At 39.3% G+C, this 18,245-nt stretch overlaps 1 protein-coding gene across 23 annotated transcripts in view; it reads left to right on the top strand.

Annotated features, from left to right (window-relative positions):
• Uty (ubiquitously transcribed tetratricopeptide repeat containing, Y-linked) overlaps positions 1 to 18,245 on the top strand; it is a 160,587-nt gene that overhangs the window by 21,892 nt on the left and 120,450 nt on the right. For 13 of the 23 annotated variants that reach the window (XR_879400.3, XR_001782882.2, XM_011248585.3 and 10 more), the window contains one exon: positions 12,331 to 12,402. The exons of the other annotated variants lie outside the window; for them this stretch is intronic. Coding sequence is in view for 11 of the 13 variants with exons in the window: in XM_011248585.3 (XP_011246887.1) it covers positions 12,331 to 12,402 (72 nt within the window). In the remaining 2 variants the exon portion in view is untranslated. The remainder of the gene's footprint in view (positions 1 to 12,330; positions 12,403 to 18,245) is intronic. 23 annotated transcript variants of the gene reach the window in all.

Raw genomic sequence — 18,245 nt, 5'->3', positions numbered from 1 at the left:
TTGATTATTGATGCCTCTCATTTTCATTCCTGCTTATCTCTGTAATTCAAATATAACAATATCTTCATCTTTAGGGCATAATCTGTCATTGTGAGAAGTCATTGCAGTCGAATTTCTTAGCTGCTTGCTGTGTTACCCCAGGTCAGAAAACAGAGAAGTATGGATACTCAATATCATCTTTTAAATGTAGTTTAGTATTCTAGCCATGGGACAAAAGTTCCTTCCTGTAACAGTCTTCTTTCTACCTCAGTTAACCAAATGTACAAAGTTACTGTGATACTTCCTTTGAGTTTGTGGTATCCTTTCCTTTTATTTCTGATAACTTTGGATTTGAATTGATTGTTAGATTTGAATATTGACTAATGGTTACACTAGCTTGTTTTGTAGGTCCATTTGCTTGGAATAACCTATCTTATCTGAGGTGATATCTATATGTGATAGCAGAAAGATGGAACCTGTTTACTAATCCAGTTCATTAGTCTGTATATTTTAAGAGGAATTGAGACCATTATATTATAGTTACGAATGAGCACTGTTCATTGATTGATGTTATTTTATTGTGGTGCCCCCCCCCCTTACCCTTGATTTGCTGATTTGGGTTATTTCTTATGTTTTCTTGGGTGTGGTTATTAACTTCTTGTTTTCCTTCTAATGTGGTCTGTACATCTTGATTTGTAGATAGATACTATTTAAATTAGGTTTTAATGTGGAATGCTTTTCTTATTCCTTCCAAAGTTTTGCTGAGAATAGTCGTCCAGACTGGCATCTGTGGTCTCTTTCTGTCTAGCCCCACATGGATTTGAGAGTCTACATTGAGAAGTTGTGTGTTAAACTACTAATGGGTCTGCCTTTTATGTTACTTGATCTTTTTCCTTTACAGTGTTTTGTTTGTTTGTTTGTTGTTGTTGTTTTGTTTTTGTTTTTGCTGTTTTGAGACAGTGTTTCTCTATTCTAGAACTCACTCTGTAGACCATGCTGGTCTTGTGCTCAGAGATCCACCTGCCTCTGCCTCTGAGTGGAATTAAAGGCATGCACTACCACTGCTCACTTTTCTTTACAGCTTTTAGTATTCTTTCTTTGTTCTGTTTTTGTATTTTTATTATTGTGTCTTAGGAATTTTTTTTGTACCTTGATGGGACCCACTTCTTTAATTTGGAAAGAAGTTCATTCTTTGTTGAAAATATTTTCTGAGCCATTTTGCTCAATTCCTGTTATTTGTAGATTTGGTCTTTTCATGGTGTCTCAGAATTCCTGGACTCTTTTTTTTTTTTTTTTTTTCTTAAAGATTTAACATTTTATTTGAGGCATTCTTTTCTTCTATCTGTAGATGTGGGCTAGGAGAAAAAGTCTTCAATGCCTGAGGTTCTCTCTTTCATTTTTGTACTTTGTTGGCAAAGCTTGCCTCTGAGGTTTTTGCTAAATCAGTCATTTCCAATTTTATCAGATTATTCTTTCTTTAGTGATTTTATTTTTCCTGTTAACACAAATTATTTTCATTATTTCATTCTACTACTTGTGGTTTTGAAAAGTTTTTCACAGAATTTATTTATATAATCTCTTCAGATTGTTGAATATACACATAGATGCTGTTTTGAAATTTTTCTCTTTTTGCTTAAGCTATATTATATTCCTCAGCCTATTACCACTACCAGTTTTTGGTGAAGGTATATTCCTTTGGCCACTAATTTTTTTGTTCTTGGATTTTTGTTGTTTGTTGTTTTTCTTTTGTCTAGTTCTTTTGTCTAGGCATCTGGAGTTAGGATGTTTGAGTTGGTTCTAGGTGTTAATATCTGGTCTTGTCTTGTTCCTTATTTTTTTGTTTTGTTTTCCCTCCCTGTATTTAGGAAAGTATGGTGGCTGTGGGCTGCTTAGTAGAGAGAATGCTTGTGAAGGTCAGTGGGTGACAGAAAAGAGATGATTGAATCTCTTCACACTTAGAAGTGGAGTACACAGGAAGTTGGAGATGTGGTGGGTGTACCTGTAGTCACAGTAGCTATAAGATAGAATTATCTAGAGAGACAGAGATGAAAGGGCTAGGGAACTCTGAGTTGGAATCATGACTTGGTGTCATGTTAAATTGGGATGAGTACCACCTGTAAAGTTGTTTTTACTAGGCAGAGGTTGAGAATGAAGAGATTTTTATTTTGGTTAAGAGAGACTTGGTTTTCTGCGTAGCCCTGGCTGTCCTGGAACTCACTTTGTAGACCAACCTGGCCTCGAACTCAGAAATCCGCCTGCCTCTGCCTCCTGAGTGCTGGGATTAAAGGCGAGTGCCGCCACGCCCGACTTGAGAATGAAGAGATCTTAACAGTGGACAGGAAGGTTGTGATTCACCTATCTCAGACCTAGCCAGGTGTGGAATCTTAGGGTCCCTAGATTATTTAGGAGGTCAGAGAGCGTTCATAGGAAGGAGGAGTGCTGGTTTCACACAAAGTATAGGTAGAGTGAGTGCAGAGGCCCTGAAAATAGGCTGGTTCAGGACTGTGGGTGGAACTGGATAGATTGTATTCAAAGTAGAATGAAAGATTCCTCCCTACCTGTGTCCCAGCCTGGTTTCTTATTTGGGGCCCCAGTTAGAGTGCGTCTGAGTATGACAAGCTGAAACAATGATGAAAGAAGGGAAGGTTTAAACAGGAAAGGACGATCACGAGAGGTGGAGCAATGTTGATCAACTTGTAACTAAAATTAATAAGCTTTTTCCTACGGGGCCGTGGATGTGTGGGAAAGAGGGGAGTAGAAGAGAGCCCAGTCCCAACAGAGTTCCGGTGCTCTGGACAGGGGGACGTAGGAGGACTGCCGGACGCTTTTCACGGGCATCTGGCAGTGTTAGGCCACTGACCCCACACGGCGGGTTGTGGATAAGGGGCAGCCCCAAGGTACCAGGTTCTCAGCCTCTGGCATCCCACCCCAGATAAAGCGGAGATGAGAACCGAATAGGGGCCCTGGGGCAGCAATCGGCCCTGGAGATAAGGGGAAAAGGGGGACGCTGGGTGGTTTCCATGTAGACGAGAGTCCTTAGTCCTGAGGAAGTCCTTCTCTTAGAAACGGCTTGCCTTGTTAGGAGAAAGCCTATCCCATCGTTCAAGCACTGCGGGCCTTGATGAACACAGTCAGTCTGTGGTTTTAGAGCTTTATTATAGAAAGGCAGGGAGAAAGGTGAGAAGGTAGAAAGAAAAGAGGGAGGAGGCCGGCCAGGAAGAGAGAGAGAGAAAGAGAGCTAGAGATTAAGAAAGGTGAAAAGTTAAAGAGGGCTATTATCTTGCTGCTGCAGGTAACTGTGGGGAAGAATCTAGCCAGAATGCCTCTCCTGTGGGGGCTGTGGAGGTGGTAACTTCGACAGGACCCAGGGGTCCAGGAGACATGACCAAATGCCTTCCATCACATGTAGGTGGAAGTTACCACCCACTAGAGTTCAAGACCTAAGCTCGACTGGAGACTAGGCTGTCTGTGCATACCCCATTGCCCCACATTTCCCCCCCAAAGACACAGAGCCTGACCTGGTCACTAGTACGTTTCTTTTTTAGATTTATTTATTTTATATACATGATAATGAGTATACGGAATTGAATTTAGGACCTCTACTCGCTCAGATTGGCCTCACTCCCTCCAGCCCAAAGATTTATTTATTATTATAAATAAGTACACTATAGCCGTCTTCAGACACGCCAGAAGAGGGCGCCAGAGCTCATTTTGGATAGTTGTGAGCCAAGATGTGGTTGCTGGGATTTGAACTTGGGACCTTTGGAAGGGCAGTCAGTGCTCTTATCTTCTGAGCCATCTCTCCAACCCCACTAGTAGGGTTCTAAGTAGGCACTAACACTTATCCTCCTTCCCTCCGTCTGTCCCTCCCTCCCTCTTTCTCTTCTGTTTTGTTCTCTTTCTCTTCACAAAACCCTGTTTTGTGAGACAGGGTTTCTCTGTGTAGTCTTGGCTGCCCTGTAGACCAGGCTCGTCTTTAACACAGAGATCCACTTGCTTCTTAAGTACTGGGATTAAAGGCATTCTCCGCCACCTTCCAGTTGACAGTTATGTATTCTTAACTTCAGTCATCTCTCAAATTCTAGTGGTAAAGTATATTATTTTAGATGTTCATTGTCCCTCTACATTTCATATTTTAGAATATTAGATACCCCTTTGATGTAAAAGGGTTTTAGTGTTTTACCTAATAAAGTCAAAGGACCATTTTAAGAAGTTAAGGTATGGTTTAAATAGCTGGGTGTCATTGTACGTGTTTTTCATTCCAGCATTTGGGAAGCAGAAGACAGTGGATCTGGTGTTTAAGGCTACCATATCCATCAAAAGCAAAGTTTTTTGGTTGACTGTTACAGACTTTCTCTGAATCAAGAATATTACTATGGCTGTAAACTGTTGTCTTAAAGGAGTATTTTTTTTCTTCAGGTATTTCTTTCATCTGTTTTTGCTCATGAACATAAAAATAATTTGAATAGGACACATGCAATCATGCATTTGCATAAAAATAGCTGTTATAAGATCCTTTGCTTTAGATATGTTGGTTGTTTTGGGTAAGAGTGATACAATAATCTTTTCTTTCTTTTGTTCTTAATAGAGAGAGAGAAATTCATTGCAGGTTGGGGAAATGAGGACCAGTTGGGGAAACTGTCTAAGAGAAACTCAGAAAATAATCATTGTGTTTTATTTTATCTCATGGCTCATGGCTTCCAAATCAAGTTACTTTAATGTGTTCACTGTATTTTCACTTTGCTTTCTGATTATGACTGACAGCAACTAGTATTAGTTATTTATGGTAGTAAAGTTTTGTTTTTTTTTTTTTTCTCACCACTGATAAAACAAATAAACACAGTATAACTGTTTAAGGGAAAAATACTAATCAAATTATATCTGACTTGTAGATATTTGTGTGAGAATTCAAGTTAAGTTCAAAGAGTGACTTTAAGCAGCACATGGTTAATTTCAATTAATTGGGTACAGCTGTATACTGTTGGGGTCTACAAGTCACCTCACAGACCATTTGAACATTGCTCTCAACCAGACAGGAACAGTTTATTTAATACCACACGCTAGGACTGATCCGTCAAGGTCACAGTTCAGACTCAAGAGCTGACTGATGATCAGTCAAGATCCTACAGGGCTTTTAAACCTAAAACCCACAAACATCTGTGCCAGGTTATTTTGTTAATTAGGATTTAGAGATAGGGGGATTTCATCAGGAACTTGTGTTTCTTGTACATTTATCTCGCTCTCACTGGTTGGAATATTCAGATATGCCATGGGACTTTCTTACCTATCATTCACGTCTTAACTTGCCAACCAGGATAGGTCTTGCGTTGCCTAATATTCATGTATTAACTTGTTAATCAGGATACCAGTTACTCAAGTACATGTCTCTTTCTGCCAAGTAGTGTGAGTTCCCAGGGTAGTCTTGGGAACTAAACTTTACTTGACACCTTACTCAAAATGGAAGCCTTATTCCAAATAGTTCTTTTTTTCTTTTTCTTTTCTTTTTCTTTTTTTTTTTTTTTGTTTGTTTTGTTTTTTGTTTGTTTGTTTTTCAAGACAGGGTTTCTCCGTTTTGGAACTCACTCTGTAGACCAGGCTGGCTTTGAACTCAGAAATCTGCCTGCCTCTGCCGCCCAAGTGCTGGGATCAAAGGTATGTGCCATCACTGCCTGGCTTTCCAAATAGTTTCTGATACTGATGCAGGTGTCTCTATTATGTTGAGCTTCATCCCAGGTGTAGCTTATAAAATTAAAAAAAAACAAAAAACAAAAAACAAAAAAACGCATGCCAAGCGGTGGTGGCGCATGCCTTTGATCCCAGCACTTGGGAGGCAGAGGCAGGTGGATTTCTGAGTTTGAGGCCAGCCTGGTCTACAAAGTAAGTTCCAGGACAGCCAAGGCTACACAGAGAAACCCTGTCTCTAAAAAAACCAAAAAGAAAAACAAAACAAAACAAAACAAAAAACCATAAAAAGCGCCCACATAGATACAGGAAGTACTGCTGGATGGTTGGTTCAAGTCCAAGCTTATTGTGGCTAACTATACAAAGGAGTTCTACTAACTTCTATAACGGTTGGTGTCCAAGGTTACAGAATATGTAGTCACCTTGGGCATGAGAAAATTTCTTAGGAACAGCAGAAACAAAATATGAGAAGTTTACTTAAAATATTAGTGACAAGTTAGTAAATGACAGGCTAGACAGGTAACAGTTACTTAGGTCTTAACATTCTACCTAGGCTTTAACTAAATTATGTTTAAGGTGTGTGTGCATTTCCAGAATTAACTTTCATTATGGTGAATCTGATGTAATGAAATAAATTATGCATTAGTGAATAAAAGATTTGAATAGATGACAGGTGACAGCTAAAAAAAGTCCTGGTGATTTGAGACACCTAATGTAGGTTCTGAAAACTGAACTCAGGTGGTTTTCAAGAACAGTAACTGCTCAGCCATCATCCAGTACCCTAGTTGATTATTATACCCATCTTGTTTCATAAGGTAATTCTGGAGAAGTCATTATAATTTGGGGAGGAACTTGGTTGATGAGATAAATGTTCTTTTTTCTTTCTCTCTTTCCCTCCCTCCCTCCCTCCCTCCCTCCCTCCCTCCCTCCCTCCCTCCCTCCCTTCTCTTTATTCTTACTTTTTCTTTCTTCCTTTCTTTCTTTTTTTAAAGATTTATTCATTTTATGTATATGAGTACATCATTGCTCTTCAGACACACCAGAAGAGGGCATTGGATCCCATTACAGATGAGTGGGAGCCACCATGTGGTTAAACACCTCCCGCCCCCCCACCCCCCGCCCCTATTTTTTCTTTTTTTGGACAGGATTTTTCTTTCTTTTCTTTGTAGCATTGGCTGGACCTCACTCATTAGATCAGGTTGGCCTCAAACTCAGAGATTTGCCCACCTCTGCCCCCCAAGTAATGGGATTAAAGGTGTATGCCCCCATTGCTGAACAGGGATAGCTGTTCTTGTTTGGGGAAGTGATAGCTTAAGTCTTTATCTTGGGGTAATTATTATAGCAAAATTTCTGGAGACTTTTAAGGCTTGGAAGGGGACATTGTACAAGCTAACAATAAAGTACATTGATGTGTTCAATTTTTTATGTGTAACCACTGTGGCTGTCTCAGCAAAATGGGCTTGGCCACTAGTCCTGGATAAGCCAAACAAATGATTTGAATGAGTACATTCAGAAAGGTTTCATTGTAATCAAACTAAATTTATCCCAGGGACACTTCCAAGTCCATCTCTGGGGCCTAACCTGAAGTTTAGGTTTAAATAGAAGATAGGAAATAAACATTAACCGTCCTGTCAAGGAGTCGTTTCTCCTACCACTGACTGATTATTCCCCTTGGTCAGAATTTCTTTTCTGTTTGTTCTATGCTTTAGGACTGTACCCTCACCCTCATGAGATACTGCATCTATTTAACACCCATATGTAAAAACATACATAAGGAATAAAAGTACTTTCCATTGATGGCATCTAACCAAGAGTAAGCCCAAGTTTGAATTCTTTTATTTGTTTTTCTGTTTTCCTTCCTGTTACATGAGTCTGAATTTTTGCCTGTCTGTAAGCTGTTTAAGGAATCAGTTCCTGTTGTTTATGTGTCTATATCTTTGGCTGTCCTGTTTGTCTTTAGTAGCATAGAAAGCATCACATCAGAAGAAATGGGAAGCTTTACAGAAATCTTTAACAAATTTTAATTAAAATTCATTTAATTAAAGTGAATTAAATCATTGGCTCCACCTGATCCATATAACAAATATTGTTTGAAATGGGAAGCTTTACAGAAATCTTTAACAAATTTTAATTAAAATTCATTTAATTAAAGTGAATTAAATCATTGGCTCCACCTGATCCATATAACAAATATTGTTTGAAATGGGAAGCTTTACAGAAATCTTTAACAAATTTTAATTAAAATTCATTTAATTAAAGTGAATTAAATCATTGGCTCCACCTGATCCATATAACAAATATTGTTTGTCAACCAGTATCATTTGCTTTCTGTTGCTGTTATAATCACTATGACCCAAGGCAAATTGGTAGGAAAGGATTTCTTTTGGCTTGTGTTTCCACATTATTGTTCATTATTGAAGAAACTCAGGACAGGAACTCAAACAGGGAAGGAACATAGAAGTAGGAACTGCTTTAGAAGCCACAGGGAAGTACTACTGTTTGCTTGCTCCTCATGGTTTGCTCAGCTTTTTTTCTTATAGAGCCCAGGACCACTAGCCTAGGGATGGTACCACCTAAAATTGGCTGTCTTCTCACATCAATTACTAATAAGCAAAGTGTTCTAGAGGCTTGCCTACAGCCTGACCTTTTAGAGACATTTTCTTAATTGAGGTTCTAATTTTCATGATCATAGCTGTGTAAAAATGACATAAAACCAGTGGATATTCATTTTATAAAACAGCCTTCACTCAGTTGTTTTTAGCAAATGATCATTAGTCAATACATGAATTATTCTGAATCAAGGATATGGAAATTAAATAATTTAAGATTATAGTAATGTATATTTTAGGTTGTAAAAGTTGATAACATGGGAAACCCAAGGCAAGAAAAATTGATTCCTACAGTGTAGTCTTAAAGGCACCTTAAACACAGCAGAATAGTAGTCTTAAATCTTATGTGTGTTTTATTTTAAGATTTATTTCCTTTTTATATGAGAACACTATTGCTGTTTCCAGATACACCAGAAGAGGAAATCAAATCCCTTTACAGATGGTTGTGAGTCACCATCTGGTTGCTGGGAATTGAACTCAGGACCTTTGGAAGAGCAGTCAGTGCTTTAACCACTGAACCATCTCACCAGCCCCATAGGGTGTATTTTAAACTTTAGCTGTTTGATTCAACAAAAGTGATTTAAAATATTGAAGTTATTTTTTCTGTACTGCTTTGTGATAAGGTGCTTCGGAAAGCCTAATTTCTCGAGGCCTATTGTATTAAGTCTAATTTCCTGAGGTCTTTCTTGTTTTTAAGAAAAATTCTTATTATATACTTCTTGCTCACCTAACCTCCATCTGCCTCTTTAGTACCATGATTAAAGATGTATGCCATCAAAACTACCTCAATGAATGTTTAAAAGAAAAGGACAAAATTAAAATGATGATACTTGCTAGAAAATGAATCAAGTAGGAATCTCATGAGTTAAATAAAATAAGTTGTCTTAGGATTTCAGTTGCTGCAAAGAGGTACCCATAGTACCATGGCAACTTTTTCTTTTTTAATTAATTATTTATTTTTATCTACATCACAATTGTTGCCCCTCTCCCAGTCTTACCTCGAAGAGTTATTTTACCCATTCCATGTCCCCTTTGCCTCTGAGAGGGTGCCCCTTCTTCCCCTCTCCACATGCCCCTTCCCTGGGGTCATCAGGTCTCTACAAGATTAGTTAGACACATTCTCTCCTACTGAGGTCATACAAGGCAGCCCTATGTTACATATGTGCTAGGGGCCTTAGACCAGCCCCTCTATGCTCTTTGGTTAGTAGCTCAATCTCTGCATACTATTGATCTTCCTGTGGGGTTGCCATTCCTTTCAGGGCCTTCAGTCTTTTTGGTTTTTCGAGACAGGGTTTCTCTGTATAGCCCTGCCTGTCCTGGAACTCACTTTGTAGACCAGACTGGCCTTGGAACTCAGAAATTCTCCTGCCTCTGCCTCCCAAGTGCTGGGATTAAAGGTGTGTGCCACCACGCCCGGCTTTAGTGCCTTCAATCTTTCTCCCCAACTTGTCCATAAGTGTTCCCAACAGATACAGGTCTCTCTCAGTCAACTGCTACATAGAGCCTCTCAGAGGACAACCATGCTAGACTCCTTCCTGTCTGAAAACACATCAGTAACAGTTTCAGGGGTTGGTGCCTCCCCATGGGATGGTTCCTAAGTTGGGCCATTTCTTCAGTCTCTACTCCATTTTTGCCCCTGCATTTTTTTTTTTTTTAAAGACAGGAACAATTTTTGGTAGAAAGTTTTGAAGGTAGGTTGGTGTCTCCATTCCTCCACCAGAGGTTCTGTCTGACTACTGGAGGTGGGCTCTTTCAGGTTCCATATCTTCTGTTGGGCATTTTGCCTAAGGTCACCCAGAGTGAGTCCGGAGAGCCTCCCCCATCCCAGGTCTCACAGGAAGCTGTGTATTTCCATTCTTACCTCTGGCCCTCGGTGGCCTCTTTCCTGTCTCCCATCATACCTGATCTTGCCCTTTCTCTTTCCCTCCCCTCTTCTACCCAGTTTCCTTTTTCCTTCCAATTCCTATGATTATTTTGTTTCCCCTTCTAAGTGGGATTTAAACATCCTCACCTGGGCTTTTCTTCTTATTTAGCTTCTTAGGGTCTGTCAGTTTTAGCATGGGTATGCTGTACTTTATGGCTAATACCCACTTATCAGTGAGTACATACCATGCATGTCCTTTTGGGCCTGGATTACCCAATTGAGGGTGATATTTTCTCAGTCCATTCATTTGCCTGCCAAATTAATGATGTCCTTGTTTTTAATATGCAAATAGTATTCTGCTGTGTAAATGAATCACACTTTCATAATTTTTTCTTTATTTGAGGGACATATGGGTTGCTTCCAGTTTCTGACTATTATGAATAAGGCTGCTGTTAACATAGTGGAGGTTGTATGTGATATGGTGGAACATCTTTTGGGTATATGCCAGGAATGATCTAGCTGGCTCTTCAGGTACAACTATTTACAAGTTTTTGAGAATTCCCAGATTGATTTCCAAAATGGTTGTACAACCTTGCAATCCCATCAGCAATGGAGGAGTGTTCTTTGTTTTCCACATCCTTGCTAGCATCTGCTGTTACATGAATTCTTGATCTTAGCCATTCTCATTTGTGTAAGGTGGAATCTCAGGGTTGTTTTGACTTGTATTTCTCTGCTGATTAATGATGTTGAAAATTTCTTTAAATGTTTCTTAGTCATTTGAGATTCCTCTGTTGAAAATTCTTAGGATTCTCTGTTTTAGCTCTCTATCCCTTTATAATTGGATTATTTGGTTTTCAGGAGTCTTCTTGAGTTTTTTATATATATTTTGGATATTAGCCCTCTATTGGATATAGGGCTAGTAAAGATCTTTTTCCAGGCTATGTAGGCTGTGGCAACTCTTAAAAGAAAATGTTTAATTGTGACTGGATTTATAATACACAGGTTTTTTTTTGGTTTGTTTTTCCATGTCATCTTGGCAGGAAGCATTGCATATAGGCAGACATAGTACTTGAGAAGAAGCATAGAGTTCTTCATGTGTTTTTTTTTTTTTAAAGATTTATTTATTTATTATATGTAAGTACACTGTAGCTGTCTTCAAACATTCCAGAAGAGGGAGTCAGATCTCATTACAGATGGTTGTGAGCCACCATGTGGTTGCTTGGATTTGAACTCTGGACCTTCGGAAGAGCAGTTGGGTGCTCTTCCCACTGAACCATCTTACCAGCCCCTCTTCATGTGGTTTGGAATGCAGCTGGAAGAGACAGTGAGGCACTGTATCTAGCATGAGCTTCTGAAACCTCAAAGTCCATCCCTAGTTACACATTTCCTCCAACAAGTGCACAGCTCCTAAAAGTGCTTGTTCCTATGAGACAATGGAACTATTTCCACTCAAACTACCACATATGTCAAAATCAAACAGAAATATCACATCTTCTCTCATATAAGGATGCTGAACTTAAACTCAGTGTTTAAACAAATATTTTTGCCATAAAACTAAAATGAAGATTATGAAATTGGGTAAAAGAGATGTTAATGGAGCCAGGACATAGAGATGGTAATGGATTACATGTAAAAGGAAAAGAGAAGAGGGGACTAACTGGAGCAAAGAGTGCCAATTGTAGTAAGAGAGGAGAAGTGAAAAAGAGGAATGTTCCAGAGGAATAGTTGAGAACAAATTATTAAAAAACATATGCATAAAGATGCCAAGATAAAATCTCTTATGCAGGCATACAGTGCTCTAGATAGACACTTTAACTCATATTAAGAGATTGGGAAAACCAGTAATTTTTTTCACATTATAATGACTTAGGTTTTGTTTGTTTTTAGCACAGAGTCTCAATATGTAGCCCATATGGGTTTCTGTATGTAAACCAGGCATGCCTCAATTCATACTTTCCTTGATTCTCTGCCAAGCATAATGGGATTGTAAGGGTCTATGATTTGCCGAAGAATGATCCCCCAGACTCAAATAGTATGTAAATGCAAAAAATGTTTTATTCTGTAGAAGTCCAGCATGCTGGGGGTCTCTTATTACCAAGATAGAGAGACAAGCAAGTGAGCTTGCAGGCTCAATTTAAAGCACATTGGAATTTTGGGGTAGATGAGCTTTATACATATTGCTTACTCTATTTCTAGGCATTCCAGAACCACTTTTGGTGGTGGAAAATTACCAGGGAAGTTTGGAAATTATTGCTGAGGAAGTTCAGGGTAGGAAATCTTTATCTTATTCCATTGATAGGGTCATTCCATTACTGGGACGTGGGGCTGGAACCTGTTACTGGGGAGATCTGGAAACTTACTGAAACATTATCATTGCTTTAGGATAGGTGGATGGGTGCCTTCTAGTTTCTACTAGCTGCCTGAAGTCTGGGTTTAGTGTTTTTGTTTTTGTTTTTAAAGATGTATTTATTATTATTCATAAGTACACTGTAGCTGTCTTCAGACACACCAGAAGAGGGCACCAGATCTCATTACGGGTGGTTGTGAGCCACCATGTGGTTGCTGGGATTTGAACTCAGAACCTTTGGAACAGAAGACCAGTCAGTGCTCTTATCCATTGAGCCCTCTTACCAGCTCAGGTTTGTTTTTTTGTTTGTTTGTTTTTGTTTTTGTTTTTTGTTTTTAACTGACTTGCCTATATTTGTCTACTTCTAAGGCCTAGTCTCCTAGATTGCCAATTTGACACCTGTCATGGAGTCAGCCTAGCCTTCTCATTTCCCCCTTTCAGTAATGGGCTATCTCGAATCCTGGAGATGTTTCTAAGGTCCCTACATTAGCAGCTCCAGCCAGCCCTACATCAAGGAGAGAATCTAGTAATGCAGTGGCATTGGCCATCATTTCAAACCAGTTGTTTGGAGGTGCTAGCTAGTTGAAGACAAGCAAGCAGGATCAGGAACACTGGAGTCACAGTTTCTGCAGGGTATGGGGCAGACTTCCATAGTTCTTGTGGCAGTTCTAGGGCCTCAATTGCTGGATCATCTCTATCCTGATAGACATAATGTGGGAATGATGTATCCACATCCTAATCGAGTCCACCTTATCAGACGTCAGCATGGTCAGGATCATAGTTTGAGGTCCTTTCCAGCCAGGTTTTGGAATCTTGTGTTTTGTTTCTTAATCCAGATTTGTCACCTGATTCAAAGCACTGCGGTTTAAGAGGAGGAGCAGACGCATAAACCTGGCAGGCAGAAGGCCAGATTTGATTCTAGAAACTATGGAGGTCTCCCAAGGATTTAAAAAAAGTATGTTGGTATATCAGACTGAAGGTTAGGTAGCATGAGAGGGGGCCTCCCATATAGGATCTCAAATAAGGGGGAGGGTCTTAAAGTGTTCCTAGTCCTAAGGCATAAGGCATAAGGTAGGAGAGGTACCCAGTCACTGCCAATTTCAGGTGATAATTTGGCTTCTTTCAAGATCCAATTTATCCTCTCTACTTGCCCTGAACTCTGGAGTAGGTATGCATAATGTAATTTCAGACTAGTCCCCAAAACCTATGGTAGAGATTGAATGCTGATTCACAGTCAGACCCAAGCAGGGGAGGCAAACCATATCTGGGTGTGGTGTCTTCCAGAAGCTTCTTTGCTATTGCATTGGCAGTCTCCTTCTTTGTAGGGTAAGCTTCTACCCATCCTGAAAGGTATATATAAAAACTAGCATATACTTATATCCCTATGTTCCTGGTTTTATTTCTGTATAATCTATTTCCCAGTTAGCCCCTGGCCATTGACCCCTTTTGAATACATGTTATTAAAACATTTTATATTTTAGGTTTGTATATTGGATGTTAGTGTTCATGTGTGTTACATGTTCACATTGATGTGCATGCACATTGAACTGGTCGTTTAATGTTTTATACCTTATCCTTTATAGGATGTGTCATTGAATTTGGAACTAATTGCTTCACCTAGTCTGTCTAGCCAGTAAGCTCCAGGGATCTTGTATTCCTATGCCCCAGGGATAAGAGTACAGAAACAAAACACTATTTCTGCATTTTAAGTGGATGGTAGGAATTCAAACTCATATCCTTATTTTACCTGGAAGGTGCTTTACTGACTTAATCTCACCAGGTCTAAAAGTTAGTTGTATTTTTTCTTGGTTTTGTTTGCTTGTGGTTTTATTCATTTATTTTTTGTTAAGTCCTTATTTTATTTTATATTTTATATTTTGCCATTTATGTTGAGGTGAAAGAACAAGTTTAGGACAGTGTTTTGAGGATAAAATTCATATTGTCAGGCTTGATGTCTTTAAAAAAAAAGTTTTCTGATTCCGTATTAAGATTTCTGTCTAATAAGTGTATGCACATTCTGTTCTGATTAAAGCTTAGGAAAGTTCATGGTGGATGTTAGAGTATTCTTTATCTTGGTAAACAGCCTAATTTTATGTACAGTTCATGACTAGAAGTCCCTGTCATAGTAAATTTATTTGTATTGTCAGTTGGTTTATAGATATGGTTCTTACCTAAGCCAATAGTACATTCAAGATTTGATGCTATTAGGATGTGATGAAAATTTTGGATTATCTATGTTTATATTTTTATTCTGAAGATAGTTAAATTACTGTATAGGAGAGCCGTAGGTGGGATACAAGAAGCAACACAACAAAGTGTACACTGTGTGACTTCTCTGGGAAGAGTTGAACAAACATGTTTATGCTTAATAGGGCAACAGTGACACACCAAAGACTAGGAGAACCAGTGAAGTTAGTCAATTTAGTTCCAGGAGCAGGGATAACACAAAGACTTTGTCTCTAAACACCCATTCTACCAATAATAACTTATAAGAAGTTGCATCTATGGAACTTTCTTTCCTGTACAACTTGCTGGGAACTGCCCTTGGAGAAAAGCCATTCTACACAACAATTGTTGCACTTCTATTACTTCTGGGAAAGACCTAATGAATATTGTGAATATAAAAGACTAAATGAATATGGTAAATATTAACCTTCAGGAACTATAATTTTTGAGGCTGATGAAGTTCTGTCTTTAGGAAATGTTTTTATTTGGAATAAATACCTACACAATAACATGAAATAACAGAAGCAAGCATATTATTTAGGGATTTGAGAGTGAAGAAATCTCCCTGCCTTAGAAGCATAATGACTGAAAACTACTATTCAAGTCATATATGCTATACAAGCAAATAGGGGAGTAAGAAAGTCAGAGAGCTTAATGGGGATTATGGACTAAAGGCATTTACTAAGAATCTAAATTTTATACCCAGTACTTGGCAACCCTATGAGACCGCCAGAAATTGTAATACCAATGTAATAAACAAAGAGAGTTTTTATTATACAAGTCCGGACCCAGATAGCTGTCTTTCTTTCTGCACAGGTTAGGAGAGCAACACTTGAGTCTAGGGGTTTAATCTCTCTGTCTCTCTCTCTCTCTCTCTGTCTCTCTCTCTCTCTGTCTCTGTCTCTCTCTCTCTCTCTCTCTCTCTCTCTCTCTCTCTCTCTCTCTCTCTCTCTCCAGATATCTATCTATCTATCTATCTATCTATCTATCTATCTATCTATCTATCTATCTATCTATCTATCTATCTATCTATCCCATAGCTCGAGTGGGTTTTATCACCTCAAGGATACTTGATGTGTTTATAAAAAGATAAAGAATTATTAATATATGTTCTATGGTGGTGTGTTGAGGAATGGGGGAAGGGTGTGCCTTGGTGGACCCATGCCAAGGCATCCCTTCACCCTGAAGGACCAACCACAAGAGATGGTATAGTATAGAATAGAGTTTATTCATGGCATGGGAAGGGGAGTTAAGAGGGTAGTAGAGGCAGAGATGGGGAGAGTGTAGAGTAGAGGCCAGCCATGGCCATGAGCACATGGGGAGTGGGGAGGGGAAGGGAATGTGGAAGGGGAGAACAAGATCCAAAGAGAAGCAAGAAGAGCTTGAGAAAGGGGCAAGCAGCCCCTTTTATAGTGGGCCAGACCTACCTGGCTATTACTAGGTAACTTTGGGGTAGTGTTTAGACAGAATACTAATAGTACTAACACCTGCTAGAATTATCATGGAAAATGGGAGTGCAAAGTTTGGTTCCAGATGCAGGGCCAGATTGGGCTCCCCTTTGTCTGCCCTCTTCAAAGGCTCATCTGCCCTGGGGGTTGGGAGAAGGGAGTGCTAACTGGTGTGGCTCAGTGCAGGGATAGGAGAGTGCAGGATTTGATGTGCATAGATGGGGGCAGTTTTACTGTGTCTTCATAAACATACACAAAATTTCTTGAATTGGTGTTTTTGACCAATAAGTATTAATTCTAGGAAGCCATGCTATGACCAATAGGTACATCTATGTAGGCTGTCAGTTTATTTAGGATACAGAGAAGTTTGCAGAAATATTAATAGGACCTACTTAGTTTTGTAGAACTACGAATACTATGGTTAAGGGGTTGTTTTAAAGAAAGTTAAACAATTCTGAAAATAAAAATTTAGGCAACAAAAAATATTACGTAGTTTCCTACCATTAAGCTATGTTTGCTTTAAAAAGAATTGTGACAGGGTCTCTTTATGTATCCATGGCTGACTTGTAACTCTATGTAGTCCCAGCTGGCCTCGAATTCATAGAGATATCTCCTTTGCTTCTGAGTACTGGAACTAAAAGTGGGTGCTAGCAAGGTTGGCTTTTTTTTTTCTTCTTTTTTTTTTTTTTTTTTAATGCTTATGAATGTTTTGCTTGCATGTATGTCTGTATACTATAAGGCCAACATTGGCCAGAAGAGGGTGTCAATTGCCTTAGAACTGGAGCTAAAGATGTGTTGACATGTTAATGTTGAGACTCCATCTAGGGTCTTTTGATAATTGGTCTGTTGCTATGTATTATAAGATCTGGTTGCCCCATAGATGACAGAGTCCAAACTTAGGCCCAAGTTGCTATGTGATCTTGCTGCCAATTTATTTCTGATTGGTAAATAAAGATGCCACCAGCCAGTAGCTGGCAAAAGAGACATAGGTGGGGTTTAGGGTTCGTGAGCTTGGGGTTGGAGGAGAGCACAATGGTGAGGATGTGAATAGAGGAGGAAGCCACCATGGGTTAGATGAATCATGAAATAATGGCCATTCTGATTGGCTAATTGTAGTTAAGAGTAGCCCAGGTGAAACATAGCAAATTAAATAATGGGATTATTGGCTGGGAAATAGACATAGCCAAAGGATAGATATCTGCCAAGCTCTTGTGCTGATTAAGGTTTATTGTAAATATAAAGGTCATGTGTGCCTTTTTTTTTATTATTAGACATTTTCTTCATCTACATTTCAAATGCTATACCCAAAGTCCCCTACACTATACTCCCCCCTCCCCTGCCCTGCTCCCCAGCGCACCCACTCCTGCTTCCTAGCCCTGGCATTCCCCTGTACTGGAGCATATGATCTTCGCAATATCAAGGGCCTCTCCTCCTATTGATGGCCGACTGGGCCATCCTCTGCTACATATGCAAATAGAGATACAGCTCTGGGGGGGTGGGGGGTACTAGTTAGTCCATATCATTGTTCCTTATATAGGGTTGCAGACCCCTTTAGCTCCTTGGGTATTTTCTCTAGCTCCTTCATTAGGTGCCCTGTGTTCCATCCAATAGATGACTGTGAGCATCTACTTCTGTATTTGCCAGGCATTGGCATAGACTCACAAGAGAGCTATGTCAGGGTCCTGTCAGCAAAATCTTTCTGGCATATGCAGTAGTGTCTGGGTTTGGTGGTTGTATATGATGGATCCCCGGGTGGGGCAGTCTCTGGATGGTTCTTCCATCCGTCTTAGCTCTGAACTTTGTCTCTGTAACTCCTTCCATGGGTATTCTGTTCCCCTTTCTAAGAAGGAATGAAATATCCACACTTTGGTCTTCTTTCTTGAGCTTCTTGAGTTTTGCAAATTGTATCTTGGGAATTCTAAGTTTCTGGGCTAATATCCACTTATAAATGTGTACATATCATTTGTGTTCTTTTGTGTCTGGGTTACCTCACTCAGGATGGTATTTTCTAGTTCCATCCATTTGCCTAAAAAATTCATGAATTCATTGTTTTTAATAGCTGAGTAGTACTCCATTGTATAAATGTACCA

Source organism: Mus musculus, chromosome Y (genome assembly GCF_000001635.26).
Source record: "Mus musculus strain C57BL/6J chromosome Y, GRCm38.p6 C57BL/6J".
Taxonomy (NCBI): Eukaryota; Metazoa; Chordata; class Mammalia; order Rodentia; family Muridae; genus Mus; species Mus musculus.
Note: the sequence above shows the minus strand (reverse complement) of the source record. Positions and strands in the feature narration are given on the sequence as shown.